Genomic DNA, 20,146 nt, shown 5'->3' with positions numbered 1-20,146 from the left:
TTGCCTTGTTAGCCACCTTCCTTGTGCCTGGATATATGTAGGACACAATTGCTATTTCGTAGACCTGTTACCCCCCCAGTTGTTTGACATGAAAAGCAGCATAACCAAATTAAATATCAATGCATGTGTTTTTAGATGATGACACACTAATGAATGCTGCCGACTGAGAAGTATCACTGCAGTAATGCCACATGCTGAAGAGCGCTTATCAAGTTCCCTGTGAGGTCACTCATTTTGAAGTGGATCATCCTGACATCGGATGGCTTAGCAGCAGCCTGTTTGCTGTTTAATGTGATGATAGGTGTGTTGGCCGGACGACACGGGAAACCTGTTTTCCCCTCGCTCCCTGGTGCAGCTGGAGCGGATGGAATGGATCCCAAAGAACAGGGGCAGAACTGTAGTGAATAACAGGAAAAAGAGAAGCAGAAGTGCTGCAGATGAGTGTTCAGCTCAGATTGTCGTTAGGGATATAAGGATACATTCAGCTTACTGATGGGTTCACAGTTCGATATTATCACAATGTTTTGAACAAAATGTGAATGAAGACAATTATAACTGAAAATCCAAACAAACAAAAACTAAAGTGCAAACCATAAAAAGGGTGACTACAGCTTTCTTTAAGTTAAATTAAACACCTTTTAAGACCTATTTAATGCCAGGTCAAATAAAATTCAAGACCAAAAGGTTAACAGGTGGTTGACAAAATATACAAAAAATAACCGTTCAATTTAATATATAAAACGATATCTTAATACATTTGACTGTATGTTATTGTATGTTTTTGTTTATCTGTATGATTATGCTACAAAATAACATGTAAGTGTTTTAATGGACTTTTCCTCTAATCCGATTTAGAGTAGAACTTAATTCTGATGTTTTCTAACAATTGACCAATATGAAACGGTGAAGCAGAATTGAACCAGGCAGGAACCAAAACATACTAGCTTTCTATTTTCCATCATTAGGCAGCATACACCTGAGGTAGGTTGGTATGCCTTTAAGCATTTCACAGAATAAGGAAACAAAAAAAAAACCTGGGTGTTTACATTTGGTGCTGGAACATTGCATGCAAATTACAGGCTCATAATTCAAAACTGATTCTCTTCCCTGTTAGAGGCTGTTGCCTTACTTCACCTCTTTCTCTCACACACACGCACACACACACACATACACACACACACACACACACACACACACATATACACACACGCGCACACACACACACACACACGCACACACACATATATAAACACACACGTACACATGGGGTCTGTGCAGGTCATATTCAGTCAGTTGACCTGACTTGACTCCAAGGAGTACACCAATCAGTTAGCTGATAACTGGAGTTTGCTTTTGGAGTGGGAACACTATTTGAGTCTGCTCTTTAACTTTGGCCCAAACTTTGTCAGCAGCCGCCAGTTGCACTGCGGCGCCTGCCAAAAAATTCTCTATGCAGGAAAAACCCTGGCCAGCGGTCATGGCGGTTTGTACAGAATGTTCAGTATGTTCAGTATGTACAGTATGTTGACTGAGTCATTTCCCTCGCTTGGGTAGATGCAGGCATAGTAAGAAGTGGCGTGTGATGGCGATTTTTAGATAATTCTGCAGAACAAAAGCAGATAACAACTGCTGCACTCTGCACAGTAGATCTCAGAGAAGGATAGCACATAAGTTTATCTTACCAGAGAACCTCCAACCAAGCCATACAGTCCTGCTAGCTCATTCACGTCTTCTTGATTGTCTTGGTTACTCTGTCGCCATATGCTTACTCAGTAATTCACACTAGCTATACTGTCCTCCCAATGATCAGACTGGTGAATATGTACTCACTCCTCTTTGCTGTGTAAAGAGCATCAGACCACCAGTTTGATTATTCATTAAATGGAAAAAAGTTGCCAGATGGACATGTATTACTACTGTCACTTCGACATAAAGGTTTGGCTAAATCATGACTATAGTGTCATATTGCATCATTCATTAGCCACTCTGAGCTACTTTTGTTGTTGTGACACCTCATAACTCAACTGGGCCCCCATACATACACTGAAAGTTTTCAATAATCCAACCAATTTTTTAATACCAAGTTGGGAAAACCTACCACTGCACATGCACTCTCAGTTATGGGCCCCTTCATGTTTGTCCCCTCCTCTTTTCATTTCTGTACTCTACCTCTTATACTTGGCTTTATGCTGGCTATGATCCTTTTTTTCCAGTTTTTGCATGTTGTCCCATTTATAGTGTGAGCACGTTTACGAGTTAACTGAGGACACAGACCGAGGTGGAGGGAGGGGCAGAGAGAGGGAGAGGACAGAGAGAGAGAGAGGGAGGGAGGGAGAGAGAGAGAGGGGAGAGGACAGAGAGAGAGAGGGAGAGAGGGAGGGAGGGAGAGAGAGAGAGAGAGAGAGAGAGAGAGAGAGAGAGAGAGAGAGAGGGGAGAGGGAGGGAGGGAGACAGAAACTCTGAAGTTCTGATCTTGGAAAACAGGTGCGGTTCAGAGAAAGCAGGGGCAGATGAGGTCAAATGCTCATACAGTGTTTTGAGAAACAGCACAATAAAATGTTCAATGAAAAGATGAATAAAAATAAAATAATAACATGATTGAGAGGTGAGTGCTTTGAAATGCTTCCGATATTTCCGGATAAGTAGAGAAATTGGACTCTTTTCTCTAAGTAACTTCACACTGTAACTTGTTACTTGCTATAATAAATTAGCGCTCTCCAGACAGTCCTAATGAACACAAAAAGTGAACAAAAGTACATTTGTTGTTTGCAGTTCATTAGAGATTTAGATATTTTTTGTATGATACAAGAGAGTTTAAATGGCCTAATATTACCCATTACCTCATTATGTACGATTGTTGCCAAGTCATATCTTTATCCTAGTTCTTTGTCCTCAACAGTGTATTGCTACACCAAGACTCTTAACTCCTCCTATGGGTTCATGCAGGGTCTCTTCCCACATTACCTCAAACTACCTTTTTGTTTATCGTGGGATGGTACCTCTCTCCAACAATACGTGCACACAACATATACACACAAACACACACCTTATAACACAACCTTATCGTGATCATGATATGGCAGAACAACAGATTAGGTGAACGTCAGACCTACATAAGCCTATGCAAACTCTGCTCCTGTTGTAGCTTGTTGTAGCTTGCTCACGCTTCCATGGACTTGACGCTTAAGGTTAACTGGGTGAGACGCATATACACACACACACACATATAGGGCTAAGTTGTCTTTAGTCAGAGTAGAAAATACCCACTTTTCCGTTGCAGGGCAGAGAGGATCATCAGGTTATCCCTGGAATAGAGCCGGGACTGGAGGTTACTGAGTGGCTTCCTGTCGCTTAAAGTGAACAGCGGCTGTAGTGTCACCTTGACATGCTGCCCGGAAACAGGATTATCCAAGCAATGGCGTTTTATTTCTGTACGTGCTAAATCTTAAGTTTGACCAGTATACCCAAATCAGAATCACTTTTGTATCACTGGGTTCAGTAAATGTACAGGAACTTGGTGACTTTGGTGTAGAGATGTTGACAGCTTACAGAGTTCACAGTGCTGACACACATGGTAGAAGAGGTACAAGAGTACTTCACATACACATATACTCAAAGCATTTCTGTTGTTCATTCATAGCTGTTGGAACAAAGCTGTCAAAGCATCCTCACCTGTCAAGAGTACTGACTTAAATACATCCACTGAGAATAATGTGGATTTGTGTCCTTTTCAGTAGTGTCATGCTTGTATCGGCATAATCTGACAACCGAGCTTACTCTGGTTTTGTACTGGGCAGGGTGCCATTAAAGCCCTGCCTTTCACATTATCACTATCTCTTTAGGCTACTTAAAACAAGGGCAAAGTTCCATGCTGTTAGTAAGTCAGACATGCTGGCAGCCAGACATGCATTGGCTAGTGTTTCATGTGTCCCAGGGAGGTTGACCCTTTGAAAGCGTTGGATGGGATAGACCCACTGTTCTGAAAGGCCACAGTGTCTGGTCTGGTGGCCGTTTTTGCCGTGGAAGTGAGGGAGACCCGCAGGGGCCCTTGAAAGGTCAGGGGTTAAACCTGCTATGTGCTCCGATACAACACAGGACAAAAACACACATCTCTTTGAAGGAGGATTGTGTGGTGCTTTGCCTTTTTGTCTCTCAAGGACTTTTGAACTGTATGTGTGCTTACATGTGTACTTCTGTGTGTATGTGTGTGTGTGTGTGTGTGAATAATGATGCGCTACTAGCCGTCTCTTTAAATCATTAGACCGACACTTGTTGCTATATTTAAAGTTGCTCTAACTCCTCATGGGCTAGCTATTTTAACTTTGCTACAAGGACATCAGAAAGTAGTTGCCAGAAAGTGATTACTTATTCTTCAACAAAGATAACAGAACAGCGATCAGCTAGGTTATATCTGTCACAGCCATAAGATTCTACCTTACATCTATCCACCAGTATCTTATTTCCCCCTCAGTTTTTTGGGTTAGGGTTTGTTTGTTTTTTTTGTTTTTTTTTGTTTTTTTGTCTTCTGAGTCCCTTTTGAGAACAATAACACCAAGACACATTCACATTCACATGCGTTGCTATTGTCATTCATTTATTGTCTTTACTCGCTTATTCCAATTAAGGGTTGTGGGCAGCTGAAGTCTATCCCAGGATGCATTAGGTGGAGGGAAGCAGGGAATCACTCTGGACAGGTCACCAGAGCATCATGGGGATAACACGGATAGACAGACAATCACACTCACATTAACACCTTAGGGCAAATTAGAGTGTCTGATCCACCTGACTTGCATGAAACTGGAGCAGCTGGTGGAAACCGCTGAGTCACTGTGCTGCCCCCTATTGCTATGTTGTTGCATTCTTTTCATCACTCATTCCAGTAAAATATTTTTCTCATGATTAAAGTATGCATAACTTGCAGATGGCAAGCGTTATTGCGTTACTGACATGCATGCTGTCCCTCTCCCAACAGATCGGTCAGCTCCCTGTTCCATTCCCTCTGGCGAAGACCTTGTAGACAATGGGGTGATTGTGTTCCTCAATCATCCACTCAACTTTCCTAGATCGAGCCCTCGCTACAGGACAGCACTCCATCCTCATGTCGGACGATTCAGACTCCAAGCCCTATCGGTTCCCGGTGCTGGAGGACCAGGATGGTGCCTCAGGGTGCAGAGGGTCCTCCTCGTGCAGCTCCATGCCCCGGGGCGCGTCCGGGTGCAGCTCCATGGCGCAGCTACACCGGATGAGCGGCTACAGCCAAGGCGGGCCTGACCTGGGCCTCCCCTCAGAGGGCAGCGACAGCAGCGGTCAGGACCCCCCCGCCTTGCCGCACAGCCACCGCAAGAGCGCCCGCTCCCGCTCGCTCCCCGAGGAAGACGTGGAGATGAAGAGTAGCGGGTCCAGCGGAAGCGGAACCGAATCGCACGGCAACGAAAGCCACGGGAACGAGAGCCATGGCAATGAGAGCCATGGCAATGAGTCAATGGGCAGCTCCAATGGCAACAGCAAAGACTCCGCTCTCCTGGAATCTTCTGGAAGCAACAAGAGGTCAGTGATTGTTGTGGGAGGGGCTACGTTTGACAGGGGGCATCTAGTAATGTGGGCGGGTTTTTTAACCTGTGCGATGACCCACCATGTGGCCACATTGGACTGGTAAGGGCAGGGCAAACCATCTGAAGTGAGCTGACTTTACGCCTGTGGTACCAAAACAAATACACTGAGGCACGACTAAGATACTAACATAAAATAGAAACAAATAAAGGTTTATGTAATTTGTTCTGTTCTCACAGCTTGATTTTGGAGTGAGGTTGGAGTTCCGAGTGGCACACAGATTCTATAGATGCTAAAAGTTACACTGGGCGTTCACATTGTTGCCTTTTGAAAAGCCATTCTACTCAATGAGGTGGCAACTTCTACTGAGCTTGTCTACACCATTTCTATTAATGTGTTTGTTATTTTCAAGTTCAAGAATTTTTGCCACTGGGCAATTTGCAACCATCACATGAATTTTGAAGTTATTAAATGATCATGATGAAATTATTTCCACAAACTGCATGTTGTAAGAGGGTCAACTATTCCTGCCCCTAGTAATGGATTTTGTTATGCTCAACATCTGATTTGGAAATGTGCGGTGTCGAACAAAAGGTGAAATCGGTTTTCCGCATTTCCTTTTGCCATTGTAGTTGACCTTGACGTATTCAGATTTACTGTCATCAAAAAATTTAAAAATAACTGTATCCTGTTTACCGTCTACCGCCACAGTCAGAACACAGGCTGAATGCAGCCATCAGCATTGGAGGCGTTTGTCAACGTTGGTCTATGTTTAAAGATGAGTGAACCGAGGCTTCATTGACGGCCATGAGGATGGCCATCAATGAAGCCTCGGTTCTCGGCGCTGACATTTGGCTTTTAAATGTAATAAGTGTTGAACCAGCTCCGTTTGGCTCGGTTCTCTGTGACCATGAGAGTTTCAGAGGAAATCTAAAAATCCAAAAAGGAGATTGATTTGAATAATGGATTTTAAATTGTATTGCTTTTTCTTCCTGCCAGCTGAGCACTTTCTATAGCCGGCATTGAAGTAAACATCACTTAAGCACAGACAGCTGTATGTCATCTCCTTTTATTTTGGGACTGAGCCCATATGAAGATGAATGCCCATCATTCCATATTACCATGTTTTTTTCAACTCTGCTATGACTCTTTCCTCCATCCATATCTGACGGCAGTTGGCATCACATAAGTGACTCACGCTTCGCTTCTGCTACAGACCGTTGCTGTTTTTCCTCGAAGTTCACAGCTTTGAGTCTCATCATTTTCTGTTTTTTATATTCATTTTGATTAAACGGCTGAAAAGGAGATCTTTACATCTGAAATATAAGTGATAAACAGTGAAGTCAAGAAAGTGAAGAGGGTTGCATTGGTTGGGTCTAGGATACTAATCCACATGCAAAATTCCTTTTGGATGCATGTAGGTTCAAAGCAAACACCTTTTTTTTGAAGGCTTGTTGGTGTCTAGAGTCAGCGATTTACAATGTTCAAACTTTAAGGTGCTGACTTTGAACTTGTGCCTGCCAACCCTCTTGGTTTCAGTCTGTAAGTGTACAGTACACTTAAGTCTTCTGGTGAAGGGTCTATTTCCACTCAATCTTTGAGACGGATCATTACCAGCAGAGACTTACCTGTTTTGTCTCAGCGTGAATTTAGGTTGAAACACCAGCCTGTTAGCGCTCGCTGGACTCGACCAGAGCCTGACCTAAAATAGATTAAGACATGAGTACACTCTGTACACTCTGTACAGATGACGACCAGACTGGGACGTACTGGAGGAAAATAAAATGATTCCTGCTCTCGGGGGCCTGGAAGCTGGCTTTCGCTCTATACCAGATGGGACGCTTCACATCCTCCGCCTCTCATTGTTCCCATGGCGACGTGGTGTTTGTCTCTGTTTACCGCGGGGCGGCGCAGTCGGGGTCGTATTACTTCACGTTCCTGCTCTCTTACCCCCCCCCCCCCCCCCACTCCCTCTCTCTCCCACTTGAACGCAGTATTTCTGGCCTCCTTAACTTTTTCCTCTTTGTGTCTACGGGACATTAGCACTACGAGCACCAGCTCTCTGCCTCGTCTATTGTCAGGTCGCTGTCGCCTCAAAACTAACTCTCTCTCTCTCTCTCTCTCTCTCTCTCTCTCTCTCTCTCTCTCTCTCTCTCTCTCTCTCTCTCTCTCTCTCTCTCTCTCTCTCTCTCTTTCTCTTTCTCTTTCTCTTTCTCTCTCTCGCTCTCTTTCTGTTTCTCTCTCACTTTTTTCTACCTGTCATCTATTTGCCATCTATCTCTGCTACATAAAATTTTATCGAAAGGCTAAAATACCCTGTCCTTCACAACCTATGCATTGCCATAACATTGGACCGTAGGTGTAGATTTAAAAAAAAAAAGATAAAGCAAATGGTACTGGTTATCAAATGACAAAAGGGACACCTGAAACTACTTTCACATTCATATTTAGGCTGAGGTCTTGGTTATATGTGTTTTATTATACAATCAAGTGGCAACTCCCTCTGCCAGAAAAACAAAATTCAATTTTTAAGCCCATTGGAGCTCCTCAATATTGTATTTATATGCAGTTGCTTCCCCATGGTGTTCATGCATCTTCAGAGTAATGAGGAATCCACACACACACACACACACACACACACACACACACACACACACCTGATGAGGTAAGAGGTGGAGTGCAGCATACAGGGCTTCTAATTAAACCCCTAATGAAACACCTTCCTCTTTGCAGAAAAACATCCTAGTAGAAAGTCTTCTTTTGGTAACACATGTCCACAGCGGGCGGCACACACACACTTACTACCACGTTGTCCATTAGCCTACTCTGTTAAATCTCACAGACTCTACTTGTTCAGGCTGTCGATGCTAAAAACAGTATTGTATTCTTGATTAGGCTATATTTGATAGAATTAGATCCCTAATTGTGCTTGGCGGAGCTATTTGTGAAGGTGCTTTCTATTCTGAGCCATGTAATCCTGGTATTCTTGGTAACCTGTGTTGTATCTTAGGAGTCAGTATATTAGGCAGCTGTTGATAGTCTTTGAGTGAATTAGTGCACTGTTAAGCTTGTAGGCTAATACAGTGGCACACACACACACACACACACACACACACACACACACACACACACACACACACACACACACACACACACACACACACACACACACACACACACACAAACACACTTCAGTTGACTGTGCCAGCCAAAGCCTTCTCCATGTGTTTCACTGCTTTGTATTTCCACCACAGATTCATGGGTAGTTGCTTTGAAAAGAATATAACAGACCTACAGATGGAGAAAGATAATTAGGGATTAGGGAGATGATAGAACATGAGCAGGCTATTGAAACAGTATAATTGGCTGTTTTTGAACATATTCTCAATATATGCCATTTGGATGCTTTTATCCAAAGCACTTCACAACCCAATGAATGCATACATTATTTTTTAACATAGGTAGTCCCAGTGATAATAGCACATCATTCTCTACCCACTGAGCTACAGAACCACTTCAAGTCCCCTAGTGGGTGACGGTGACCCCAGGTGTGGAGTGGGGTTTCTTTTGTAATCTGCACAATTCAATGAAAGATGGACAAGCTGCATGTCTCCTTGTTCCCTAGAAAAAGTAACCAGTTTCTACGCTGGCAGAAATCAATTTATTTCATAGGCTAGGCTTAACAACCAGCCCCATACGGAGAGATTTCAGTTATCTCTTCTTTCATCCAAAATGAAAAAAGATCTTTCACACACATAGATCTGTGCAGTTTGCATTTATTATTATACTATTACCGCACACTCTTTTTCACTGTGTATTCAACAAATAACTCCACACCTAAGCAAAGTGAGCGGTAGACAATTTTATCCAAAATGAAATGAAATTTGCGCTCCTGAAATATAAGAAATAGTATCATCATGTACTACATCAAACATCTATGGCAAAATTATTTTCTTATGTTTTTCTTTACTTAAGTACAATACAATCAGCGGTCGTATCTTTGAGTAGGCTATATTTGGTAGAATTAGATCCCTAAATGTGCTTGCCGGGGCTATTTGTGAAGGTGCTTTCTATTCTAAGCCATGTAAGCCTGGTATTCTTGGTAACCTGTGTTGTATCTTAGGTGAGTCAGTATATTAGGCAGCTGTTGATAGCCTTTGAATTAGTGCACTGTTAAGCTTGTAGGCTAATACAGTGGCTCAGAAACACACACACACACACACACACACACACACACACACACACACACACAAACACACTTCAGTTGACTATGCCAAAGCCTTCTCCATGTGTTTCACTTGTTCGTATTTCCACCACAAATTCATGGCTCCTTACATACATGGCACACTCTTTTTCACTGTGGATTCAACAGGTATTTCCAGCACTGTAGCAAAGCCTCTCAGTCTGGTGAGCGGTAGACACTCTGGACACTCTGAAATGTTTCATTAAAGACAATTGAAATCAAATCTCTCTCTCTCTCCCCCACAGTTCGAACTCCCACAGTCCGTCTCCTCCCAGCAGCTCAAACGCCTTCAGCCTGCTGAGTTCGGAGCAGGACAACCCCTCCACCAGCGGCTGCAGGTTAGCACGCCGACCACCACTGTATCACCAAACACACTCCCTTTCACTACATAAGTCACTGTGGACTGAGGCCTTATCTTTTGTGAACTATCCAGTACTGCTTACATTACCCAACAGTGTTTATCACTTTGCCCTAAGGCCTTGAATATCAAATATATGAAATATCTCTAATTTGAAGCTACTTCAGCAAACCTTTATTTCACAGTTCGGTCCATAAAGATCAAATTGCAATATCTGACTTGCTTCTATGCATGTGCGTGTGATTCATGCGACTTGCAGCAGCGAGGAGTCGGCCAAAGCCAAGACCCAGAAGGAGCTGCTCAAAACTCTGAAGGAGCTGAAGCGTCACCTGCCTGCTGAGAAGAGGAACAAGGGCAACAAGTCCACGACCCTCAACACCCTGAAATATGCCCTGCGCTGCGTCAAACAGGTGGAAGGTAAGGACGCTCGCATCGCTGTCTGTCTGCCTCATCTGTCTTGGCTGTCTCTTGTGTTATAACTATTATTATTTTGGGCTGTTTTATCTGCAGTGTATATGAAACATTTTTTTATGTGTAGGCTGTCTATTATTTTCCAGTTAAGGGACTGACTTGAATGTCTGTTTGTGTATCGTTCTTTTTCATACTATAGTATAGTTTGCATACTACACTAATGGGTAATGGTGTGTAAACTGTAAAGGATTCATTTTAGCCTGGCTAAATATTTACAGATGGAAATGGGCGGGCAGAGGTTTCACAGTGTGATCTTTAATTCCAGCGTCACAGCAGCGGAATGGAGTGACGAGTTTTAGCCCTGAGGGATTTTTCATGGCAGGCAGACTTGTGATCTAATGTCTGCATGATCTCATCAAGACTAGTCACTTTTTGTTTTTGTTTTTTTTAGATTGCCTCATATCCATTGTTTTGTGTAGAATATGGCTGATGTTTCCTCTGTTTTCCTAATTTATCCACCCATCTATTCCATTTTGTGTATTATGTTTTGACAAAGTGACTGTTTTTGTTTGTTGCAGCCAATGAGGAGTACTACCAGCTGCTGATGATCAATGACAGTCAGCCATCAGGCCTGGATGTGTCTTCTTATACCATAGAGGAGATTGACAGCATTACCTCTGAATACACCCTCAAAAACAATGTGAGTCATCAAATCCCCTTCAAAATAGTATTTTTCCCCCTCCAAATACTGATTAATGATGTATAAACCTTCAATAAATACCTCTGTAAATGCTCCCCTCTTTTCAAACATAATGGAATAGGCAGTGCTAACAGATTTGTTTGATCAATTAATTTTTTGCACATGCTTTAATTTCACTGTGTATGAGCAGTTTTGTGTATGTGTGTTTTCTCGTTCATCCCCAATTTGTAATTTTCCTCATTTTACTTATGGATCTGTCTCTTCAACAGGACATTTTCGCGGTGGCAGTGTCTCTCATCACTGGAAGAATAGTCTATATTTCCGACCAGGCTGCCTCCATCCTCAACTGCAAAAGAGATGTGTTCAAGAACGCCAAGTTTGTGGAGTTCCTGACGCCGCAGGACGTTAGCGTGTTCTACAGCTTCACCACGCCGTACCGCCTGCCGTCCTGGAGCATGTGCACAGGAGCAGGTACAGCATCGGATTACAGATACCTGGGAGGGAATAATATCCAAGAGGGTTTTGATTAGGATTGTGCTTATGGGTACAACAGTGATGTGGCAAGATAAGAAAGACACTTTTCTTTTGAAGTAGTAGAAAAATATACAGGAGAAAGCAAGAATGATCACAAATTAGATCCCTGGATACCACCAGTTTGCATGGCAACCAAAATTTTTTTTAATAAAGCACAGCCTGCCATCAACATGGTGCATGAAGTTCAAGTTGTTCTGACCTAAGTCATTCATATAATCAATAAAGTGATGATGCTGACCACTCAGAGTCAATTTAGCCAGTGACAGTTGTAAAACTAATATACATTAAGATCCAGTCTAAACCAGCAGTTCCCAGCAAAAAACAAAATGTCCTAGGCACTCTGTCTCATACAGAAAGTAAAATCCCTTGATTTCACGTGGCAAGAGCAGATTAAAAACATTGCACCAATGTGTTGCGGCTGAGTCTGGCCTTCATCAGGGAATGTTCCCTGACAGAGCGTCTTGGACAGGGAACTGCTGGTTTTGACTGGATCTTAACAGTATTAACAAAGACTTCCCATGCACTGGCAAGTCTGACTGCTGTTCCTTACTGTACATCCACAGAAGACCTGTCCTTCCTGTCTGATTTTGGCGACACATGACTGGAAATATTTTGGCTGGCATTCTAAAATAGGTGCTTGATTATGTCTAAATTCATTGAATTAAGAGGCAGGGCCGTGCTCCTAAATTATGTTTATTGATGGAGCTGATGAAAGCTCAGTCGCCCGTGGGAGCAGAAATCCGACTGACTGAAAAAGACTGGCATTTGGCTAGATCATGTTCCTCCCTCTTTTGAATTTAAACATTTCTTTTTCCCATTTCAGAGTCCTCCCCACCGGACTGCATGCAGGAGAAGTCCTTCTTCTGTCGTATCAGGTGGGTGTTCGCGCGCGGCTCCGCTGCCAAGCCATCTGCTCCTTGTGCCTTTATTTAGTAATTATTCATACTTTCTTTCCACTCTAAAAGCTTTTCAATTAGGTTTTCCTTTCACAGCCACGTAAACTTCAATCTGATGCTTTTTCCAGGGCAGACATATACATACATTCAGGCAGACAGACACACGTATAAATGGAAAAATAGCTCAACAGTGCCCCCTTGAGTCCATCAACTTGAAATCCTAAATCCATTGAATGAGAGCTTTTATCACACAGAAAACTTGTAATAGAATAGTAAAAGAATGGAATAGGTCATCCTTCGCTCTGTCTGACTCTCCTTTTAACTCCTATCCAGTGGTGGTAAGGAGTGTGCGGGGGACCTGCAGTACTATCCGTTCCGCATGACCCCCTACCTGATGAAGGTCCAGGACACGGAGCACGCTGAGGACCAGTTCTGCTGCCTCCTCCTGGCTGAGCGGGTTCACTCTGGTTATGATGGTAAGGACCTGACTGCCTTTTACCATCAGGGTGGAAAAGTCTGGAGAGGTTTGGAAAGTCAATTTGGAAAATTTTAAGGTCTTGAAAAATTTTGGAATCAGACTGAATATATGGGGGAAAAAACTATTTCTGCTCATTTTACATAGTTGTAGAGTGACATACTGCCCAGCCAGTATGACTGTATCAAGTCTAACTTGATATGAAGAAGTACTAGTAAGTACTAAAATTTAAAAATTATTTTCTCTTTCTTATAGCACCCAGAATCCCAACCGACAAGCGCATCTTCACCACCACACACACTCCGAGTTGTGTGTTCCAGGATGTGGATGAGAGGTAAGGCCCGAATGCTTTTACCCCCTGAGCCAAAAGTATTTGGCGAGGGATCACTGAACTGTAAAGGCACAACAGAATTAGTGCTGCTACTTGCTGACTAACAGAGTGATATGTTGTGTGTTTTGTGTACATCAGGGCGGTTCCACTTCTCGGGTACCTCCCCCAGGACCTGATTGGCACCCCGATCTTACTACACCTACACCCTAATGACCGACCAATCATGTTGGCCATTCACAGAAAGAGTGAGTTTGTACACTGGAATGGAAGAACGAGTATGTTTATCTTTTAGGGCCATTTGTCTGCACAGCAAATTCATCCCCACAGTGTTCTGACTGTGTTTTTGTCTCTCCATAGTCCTCCAGTACGCAGGGCAGCCATTCGACCACTCATCCATCCGATTCTGCGCGCGGAATGGAGAGTATATCATCCTTGACACCAGCTGGTCCAGTTTCGTCAACCCCTGGAGCCGCAAGGTCTCCTTTGTAATCGGGAGACACAAAGTCCGCATGTGAGTCCTTGAGCCGCAGTCTCCATCCAGATTAATATCTATGTTTATATACAGGGTGTCATAGTTCGCCAAGCCACTGTTTATGTTGATTGCATAGGAATTACATAGTTAATCATGTATGTTGTAGAAGTGAGATTAGGAGCTGATAAATGGGTGATACGTCTTGACCGGCTTGTGTGTGTGTGTGTGTGTGTTTATCTCCCAGGGGCCCAGTGAATGAAGACGTCTTCGTGGCCCCGTCCCCGGCCCCGAGCGAGACCAAGACCATGGACTCTGACATCCAGGAAATCACTGAGCAGATCCATAGGCTCCTACTACAGGTGAGGAGGGCACAACATGGTGGAAAAAATACAATAACATTAAGACCCAAAAGAGAAGAAGGTGAAGATAGAAGATGCACTCCATCTTTATCTCTCCTGTTTAAGTGGGAAAATTACTGGGCAGGCAGATGTGTTTGTCAGATCTATTTGACAGACAAGTCGTGCAGAAAGCTCCAAGAATGAGAATCAACCGATACAAAAACTCATTTATCGCCAGTACTATCAAACTACTTTATAGCCATTCTTGAGGAACTATTCTTCATTCACTTTTGACTGCTACAATGTTTAAAAACTGTTGTGTATTGTTGTTTGAGATGGTTTTGCACCAAACCAAATTGCCCTCTGGAATTATAATAAAGATTGAATTGAACTGAACTGAACTGAACCTCCTCCTTCCCTGTCTGTATCTGTGACCAGCCGGTTCATAACACCAGTTCCAGTGGGTACGGCAGCCTGTGCAGCAACGACCACGTTATGGGCTTGACCTCCTCTAGTGAGAGCATCAACAATGGCAGCGGGAACAAGATGCGGCCAGAGGAGGAGGAAGAGAGCAGCAAAGCCAAACCTGTAAGTTGACCCAAATATTTGTAGTTTGATAAAGCGTTGCCAGCCCAGGTGGATAACTCGGTGATAGTAGATAATGGGTTTAGGGTGACCACCTGTCTCGCATTTCACGGGACAGTCCCGAAATTAGAACGTTTGTCCCACATCCTGCACATCACATAAGCAGTGTCCCACATTTCAATGATTAGGCCTATTTTTTATTTATTTTTTTATTTTTTAATAAACAACATACTTATTACTTATACTTATATTTAACCGTGCATTTTCTAGTCACTACTTAAGGAAACTGGTCTGTTTATCCCTCTTATTCTTGCATAAAATGTGATTTTCAACCGAAGTATTAACCTGTTATATTTAATTCATTATATTTATTGGATTGAATAGGCCCTAGTGTCGTTAAAATAAACATTGCATAAAGTCTACCGATGATTTAAAGCAGGTTAATATCCAAGGCAACTGCAAATAGGCATTCCGTCTAATATTAAATCAATATTTACATAGCCTAATAATAGTCATTTCTCTCTCTCCCACGTGTCCCGCAAAATCACATCTGCTGTCCTGCAACGGAACAATTAAGAGGTGGTCACCCTAACTGGGTTGTCTAACTTGCACCGTAACCTTGAAAGCCTGATTGGTCTTGGACTGAATGGACTTTGGGTGGGATCATTCCAGTGAGGTGTTGTTTTGTAGCCTCAGTGTGAAGATTATTCACATCTATCCGAAATTGGTCTAGAGTTTACTTTGGTTAAATTGGTCAAGTTTACTTTGGTTAAATTTCTGTTGCATTGTAGACTTGTGTTATCAATGAAAGTTCTGAATCAAGGTATTCTTTACATGAGATCTCTGAGATAAATCTTGGACACATGGAGTTCTACTTTCATGCGCTTTAGTTTGCTTCACATTCTATAAGCTATGTTACCCAGGTGGATACCAAGGTGTTTGAAATCAGATACAACTGAGAGCTGAGTCTCTGTATTTGATAGAGGTTATGCTGAATCTTGTGTCTCTTTTCCACAGCGAACCTTCCAGGAAATCTGTAAGGGGATTCACCTTCAGAAGAGCCAGGAGCAGCAGGTCTGCCTAGCTTCTTCCACCAAGCCAGACAACAAGAGGAGCAATGGCAGTAAGTCCAGCTAATAATTGTCCGTGCATCTTATCAGAGAGGGAGAGAAAGAGAGAAAGAAACACAGAGGCAGAGTAAGAATGCATATGTATTTGTGTAACTTGATCAGCTAATGACATTGCATTTGCCTGAAATATCGACCGCATCCCTGACCCTGCCCCTAACTCCTGGCCTCTCTCCAGTAGAGTCTCTGCAGAGGAGCCAAGCTGTGGTGAGGCCCAAAGACTCGGCTGCCCCTCTCACCTGGAAGGAGACAGGGGCCACTATGGAGGAGAGCAGGACTGCTTTCCAGGAGGACCTGGCCTTCAACGACCCAACGGTCTACTCCTATCAGCAGATCAGCTGCCTGGATAGTGTTATCAGGTAGAAAGATATGGGCTTGCATGATCTCATAGAGTGGAAGCCATTGTTAAAGTGCCTCACCTTGCATGCATCCTGAGTTATACGTAATGCGGGGGGTAGCATAACAGTACAGCAGCAGTGCAGTAAAAACGTAGAAAAGGGACTACTTTCTTGCCTCCACATTTGGTACCAACAAGATTTTGGGAGGGTGGAATGGTGATTAAAAGGTAACATAACAGAGAGAGGAAAAAAAGGCAGAGGCTCATCAGTGTGTTTTTTCTGTTCAGGTACTTGGACAGCTGTAATGTTCCAATCACCATGAAGAGAAAGTGCCAGTCGTCCTCCAACACGACCTCCTCCAACTCGGATGAGGAAAAACAGAAAGGACCCAACTCCATGCAGGTGTCTGAAGGTATGTTTCACCACTTAAATTCATACCACTAAAGGACACCAGACTCTGGATCATAGTCTTATATTGGCTGTGAGTCATCATACAAAGCTCTGGCCTAAAATAGTACATTGTATGAATGTTTGCTTGTCATTTGAGCTCATTTGGGTGAGCTTTTCTCCCAGACTCCAAAAACCCTACGTCTATGGTTTTCTGTTTGGCAGAGCCGGCCTTGTTGAAGGATCAGCCTGGTCTCCCTCCTCTGGATGTTGCAGACAAAAAGCCCAGTGACACGGCCACAGCGGTAGTGGGCACCTCCCTGCCCCTTCCAGTCCCTAGTAAACCAGAAAGTGTGGTGTCGATAACCAGCCAGTGTAGCTACAGTAGCACCATAGTGCATGTTGGGGACAAGAAACCTCAACCAGAGTCAGGTAAATGCAACTGTACAGGCCTCCACCTCCTGTGTGTGTGTGTGTGTGTGTGTGTGTGTGTGTGTGTGAAGACAAGTACATATTTTTCCCACTTTGTAAACTTTACTACTGTTATTACTTCTCATTTATAATGTCACTTGCTATACTTCATAATAGTCCACATCTAGCTAGGTTTCTTAGCAATTTTAAGCTTGGTGTTTGTTTTTTTGTGTCCCATGTATGTACCAGCTTATGCCACAATATTATCCTGCAATACTCTGGATCAACATTGCTTTTGTCATTATCACTGCAGGTGCTGAACAGTTTTAATATAGAAAACTCAAACTCTCATTGACTTAAGTTAAACGTCTCTCTCCACCCTGTCATCCATGCAGAGATCATAGAGGATGTGTCTGGAGCCGGGGAGACAACAGAGGGCATCCAGATCCCTGGTGTTCCTCCCTGTGCTGTTTCACCTCCCAGCCAAGAGAGGGAGTCCTACAAGAAGCTAGGGTTGACCAAGCAGGTTTTGGCAGCCCATACACAGAAGGAAGAGCAGGCCTTCCTGTACCGCTTCAGAGAGCTTCGAGGAGACACAAACCTCAAAGCCAACTGCTCTCAGTACCTGGAGCGCCAGAAAGAGCAGATCATCAGTGATGGTACACTGACCGCCACACACACACATCATTTCAGAATTCTCACACTTATAGTCATCTTGGAAAGTTCCCCCCCAAAATGCACTGTGTCAAATTCACATATCTCTTCTCAAAGTTCCCTCTTCTTCTGTCTTCTTCTTTACCCTGTAGCTGTACCTGCTGCTAGATCCTGCAAGCAGGGTGGAGCAGGTGCGGAGCCCGTCACACGCCGGGGCGTACGGAACAAGAAAACCAAGTCAAAGCGTGTGAAGCATATTGAGTCCTCAGACAGCACAGAGTCCCATCACAGACAGCAACAGCTGCGGCCTCCTCTTCTCAACCCGACCTCGTGGTCCCCCTCCGACACCTCGCAGTCCACTTTTCCCATGGCTTACCCTGCCGTGATGCCGGGCTACCCCCTCCAGGTTTACCCCAGAGCGAACTCCTTGGCCCCTCGCACAGAGCCCACTCTAACGGGCTATGGGGACAACCATGGCAACTGCAACCAAGCCCCTCCCTGCCCCCCGCCCATCCATCCTTCTCCCTACACCGCCCCCATGGTCACCCCCGTCGTGGCCCTGGTTCTGCCCAACTACATGTTCCCTCCGATGGCCAACGGGCCTCCACCACAGCACTTCTACCAGACACAGACTGGTGGCTTCCCCACTCAAACGCAGCCCTTTGGTCAGACTGCCTTTCCGGGCCAGGGCCCCTTCGCAGGTCCGCCTGCTTTCAACATTCCGACACAGTTCAACCCCCAGAACCCCTTTGTTGCTCAAGCGGGCTTCCTGACCCAGCCGTTCTCTTTCCCCCCTGCCACGGAACCCCCCAAGGCCCCTGCGGAGGGCCAATCTCGCTCCTCAACCCCGCAGTCTGGCGGTGGCAGAGACCAGGCCTCCCCACCCCTGTTCCAGTCTCGCTGCAGCTCGCCGCTGCAACTCAACCTACTGCAGCTGGAGCTGTCTGTGGACCGGCAGGACAGCACAGTGCTCTCTTCAGGAGGACAAGGGACTAATACCGCTGAAAGGGAGAAAGGAGCCAGCGGCGGCCAGGCCAAGGACAAGGAGCTGCAGCAGGTAAATAAAGGAACCAGACCTCTCCTTTGCTCTCTTCCTTCCTCTGCCTCCCTTTTCTCTCTCTTTCCCTCCCCTCCCCGAGTCTCCCATTGCCTATGACTGGTAGCCACTAAGTTGTAACATCCATAACAACCTTACTGTCAGGATATAATGTCAATGACTCACTGAAATTACTCATTGTGGGTTATCTGAACACCCGTAGGTAGATGTTCCCCATGGCATTCACCCATATGTCAGTAGGACTCATCGGCTTTAATGCCATTGTCACACTGATCCCCCCAGTTTATTCATAGTATTACAATGCAGCAGTTTTTTTTGCTAATATCTTCCTATTGTATTGCCATGCCATGTGTGAAGTCAAGACAACCTAGACTCCTCCGATGAAATGTGCCCCTTGATCTGTGGTTTGGACCATAGGGTGTTAATATATGATGTTATTATCCCTTACACCCTTTAGCCATCTCTCAATCTCCCTGGTCCACCTGGACCCTTGTATTCCGAGGGCACACCCTGTGTCTGTGAGCGTTTGTATTGGGATAAAGTGTGCTCTAGGCTGAGGGCTTACAGCAAAGAGGTAGGCTAATCATCAGAAACCCTCCACACTTCCCCAATCCCATGCCTCCCCGCTTCCATTTATCAATTACAGCTGTAAGAGTTCCTCTTTTTCCTGTATATGATTTATTTTGATTTTTTTTTTATAATTTTGCGATGCTCTCGTCTACCCAATGAAACTTCTTGCCTGGAGTGCTGTTGGTTTCACTGGGGCTGTATGGCATGAGACTGTGTGCCTTTCAAAAGATTCAAAAGATAAATCTGTAGTCATCATGAGCTGGAGAAGAATTGATGTGTAGAGTCGCTGAGAAATGTCCACTAAGTTGGAGGATTAAACCATTTTATACGACACAGTATACACAGTAGTATATGAATATATTTATTCACACAGGCACATGCATCCATACACTCTGTGATTTTGCATGCAAGAACACCGAGCCTCGAAACATACCCCTGGCCTCATACTGTACCGTGGAACCACTTTTTAGCATCAAAACAAAACACTGGGGACAAGTTATTGTTTTCTCTGTATTGTATTGTACAGAGATGTGACCAGGAACGCAAAAAACGCAAGAAACAGAAATCTCCCGTTAGAAATGAATGTAATGAATTGTGTGTCCAAAAACCCCTGAAAATACATATTCCAGATTATGAATGTTATTATTTACCCTCCTTTTAAAGTAGATGCATGAGGATCAGTGTATGTACCAGAGAAACACACTTTTTG

General features: G+C 44.1%; 1 protein-coding gene across 4 annotated transcripts in view; it reads left to right on the top strand.

Moving 5' to 3' along the window:
* The window catches only part of per2 (period circadian clock 2), a 28,028-nt gene that overhangs the window by 3,582 nt on the left and 4,300 nt on the right, over positions 1-20,146 (top strand). For 2 of the 4 annotated variants that reach the window (XM_071534012.1, XM_071534010.1), the window contains exons 2-20: positions 4,973-5,547; positions 10,039-10,131; positions 10,411-10,568; positions 11,141-11,262; positions 11,532-11,733; positions 12,620-12,671; positions 13,026-13,168; positions 13,423-13,501; positions 13,637-13,743; positions 13,856-14,009; positions 14,215-14,329; positions 14,747-14,896; positions 15,911-16,016; positions 16,199-16,379; positions 16,646-16,770; positions 16,971-17,177; positions 17,552-17,815; positions 17,963-18,867; positions 19,325-19,441. In XM_071534012.1, coding sequence (XP_071390113.1) covers positions 5,099-5,547; positions 10,039-10,131; positions 10,411-10,568; positions 11,141-11,262; positions 11,532-11,733; positions 12,620-12,671; positions 13,026-13,168; positions 13,423-13,501; positions 13,637-13,743; positions 13,856-14,009; positions 14,215-14,329; positions 14,747-14,896; positions 15,911-16,016; positions 16,199-16,379; positions 16,646-16,770; positions 16,971-17,177; positions 17,552-17,815; positions 17,963-18,867; positions 19,325-19,441 — 3,729 coding nt within the window. In that variant the 5' untranslated portion in view covers positions 4,973-5,098. The remainder of the gene's footprint in view (positions 1-4,972; positions 5,548-10,038; positions 10,132-10,410; positions 10,569-11,140; positions 11,263-11,531; positions 11,734-12,619; positions 12,672-13,025; positions 13,169-13,422; positions 13,502-13,636; positions 13,744-13,855; positions 14,010-14,214; positions 14,330-14,746; positions 14,897-15,910; positions 16,017-16,198; positions 16,380-16,645; positions 16,771-16,970; positions 17,178-17,551; positions 17,816-17,962; positions 18,868-19,324; positions 19,442-20,146) is intronic. The other 2 variants (XM_071534011.1, XM_071534013.1) reach the window with 2 other exon arrangements.

This window comes from Centroberyx affinis, unplaced genomic scaffold (assembly GCF_046629955.1).
Source record: "Centroberyx affinis isolate AG114_WGS23_722 - 3 ecotype Tasmania unplaced genomic scaffold, CSIRO-AGI_Caff_v1 ptg002475l_1, whole genome shotgun sequence".
NCBI lineage: Eukaryota > Metazoa > Chordata > Actinopteri > Beryciformes > Berycidae > Centroberyx > Centroberyx affinis.
This window is presented reverse-complemented; position numbering and strand designations above follow the sequence as displayed.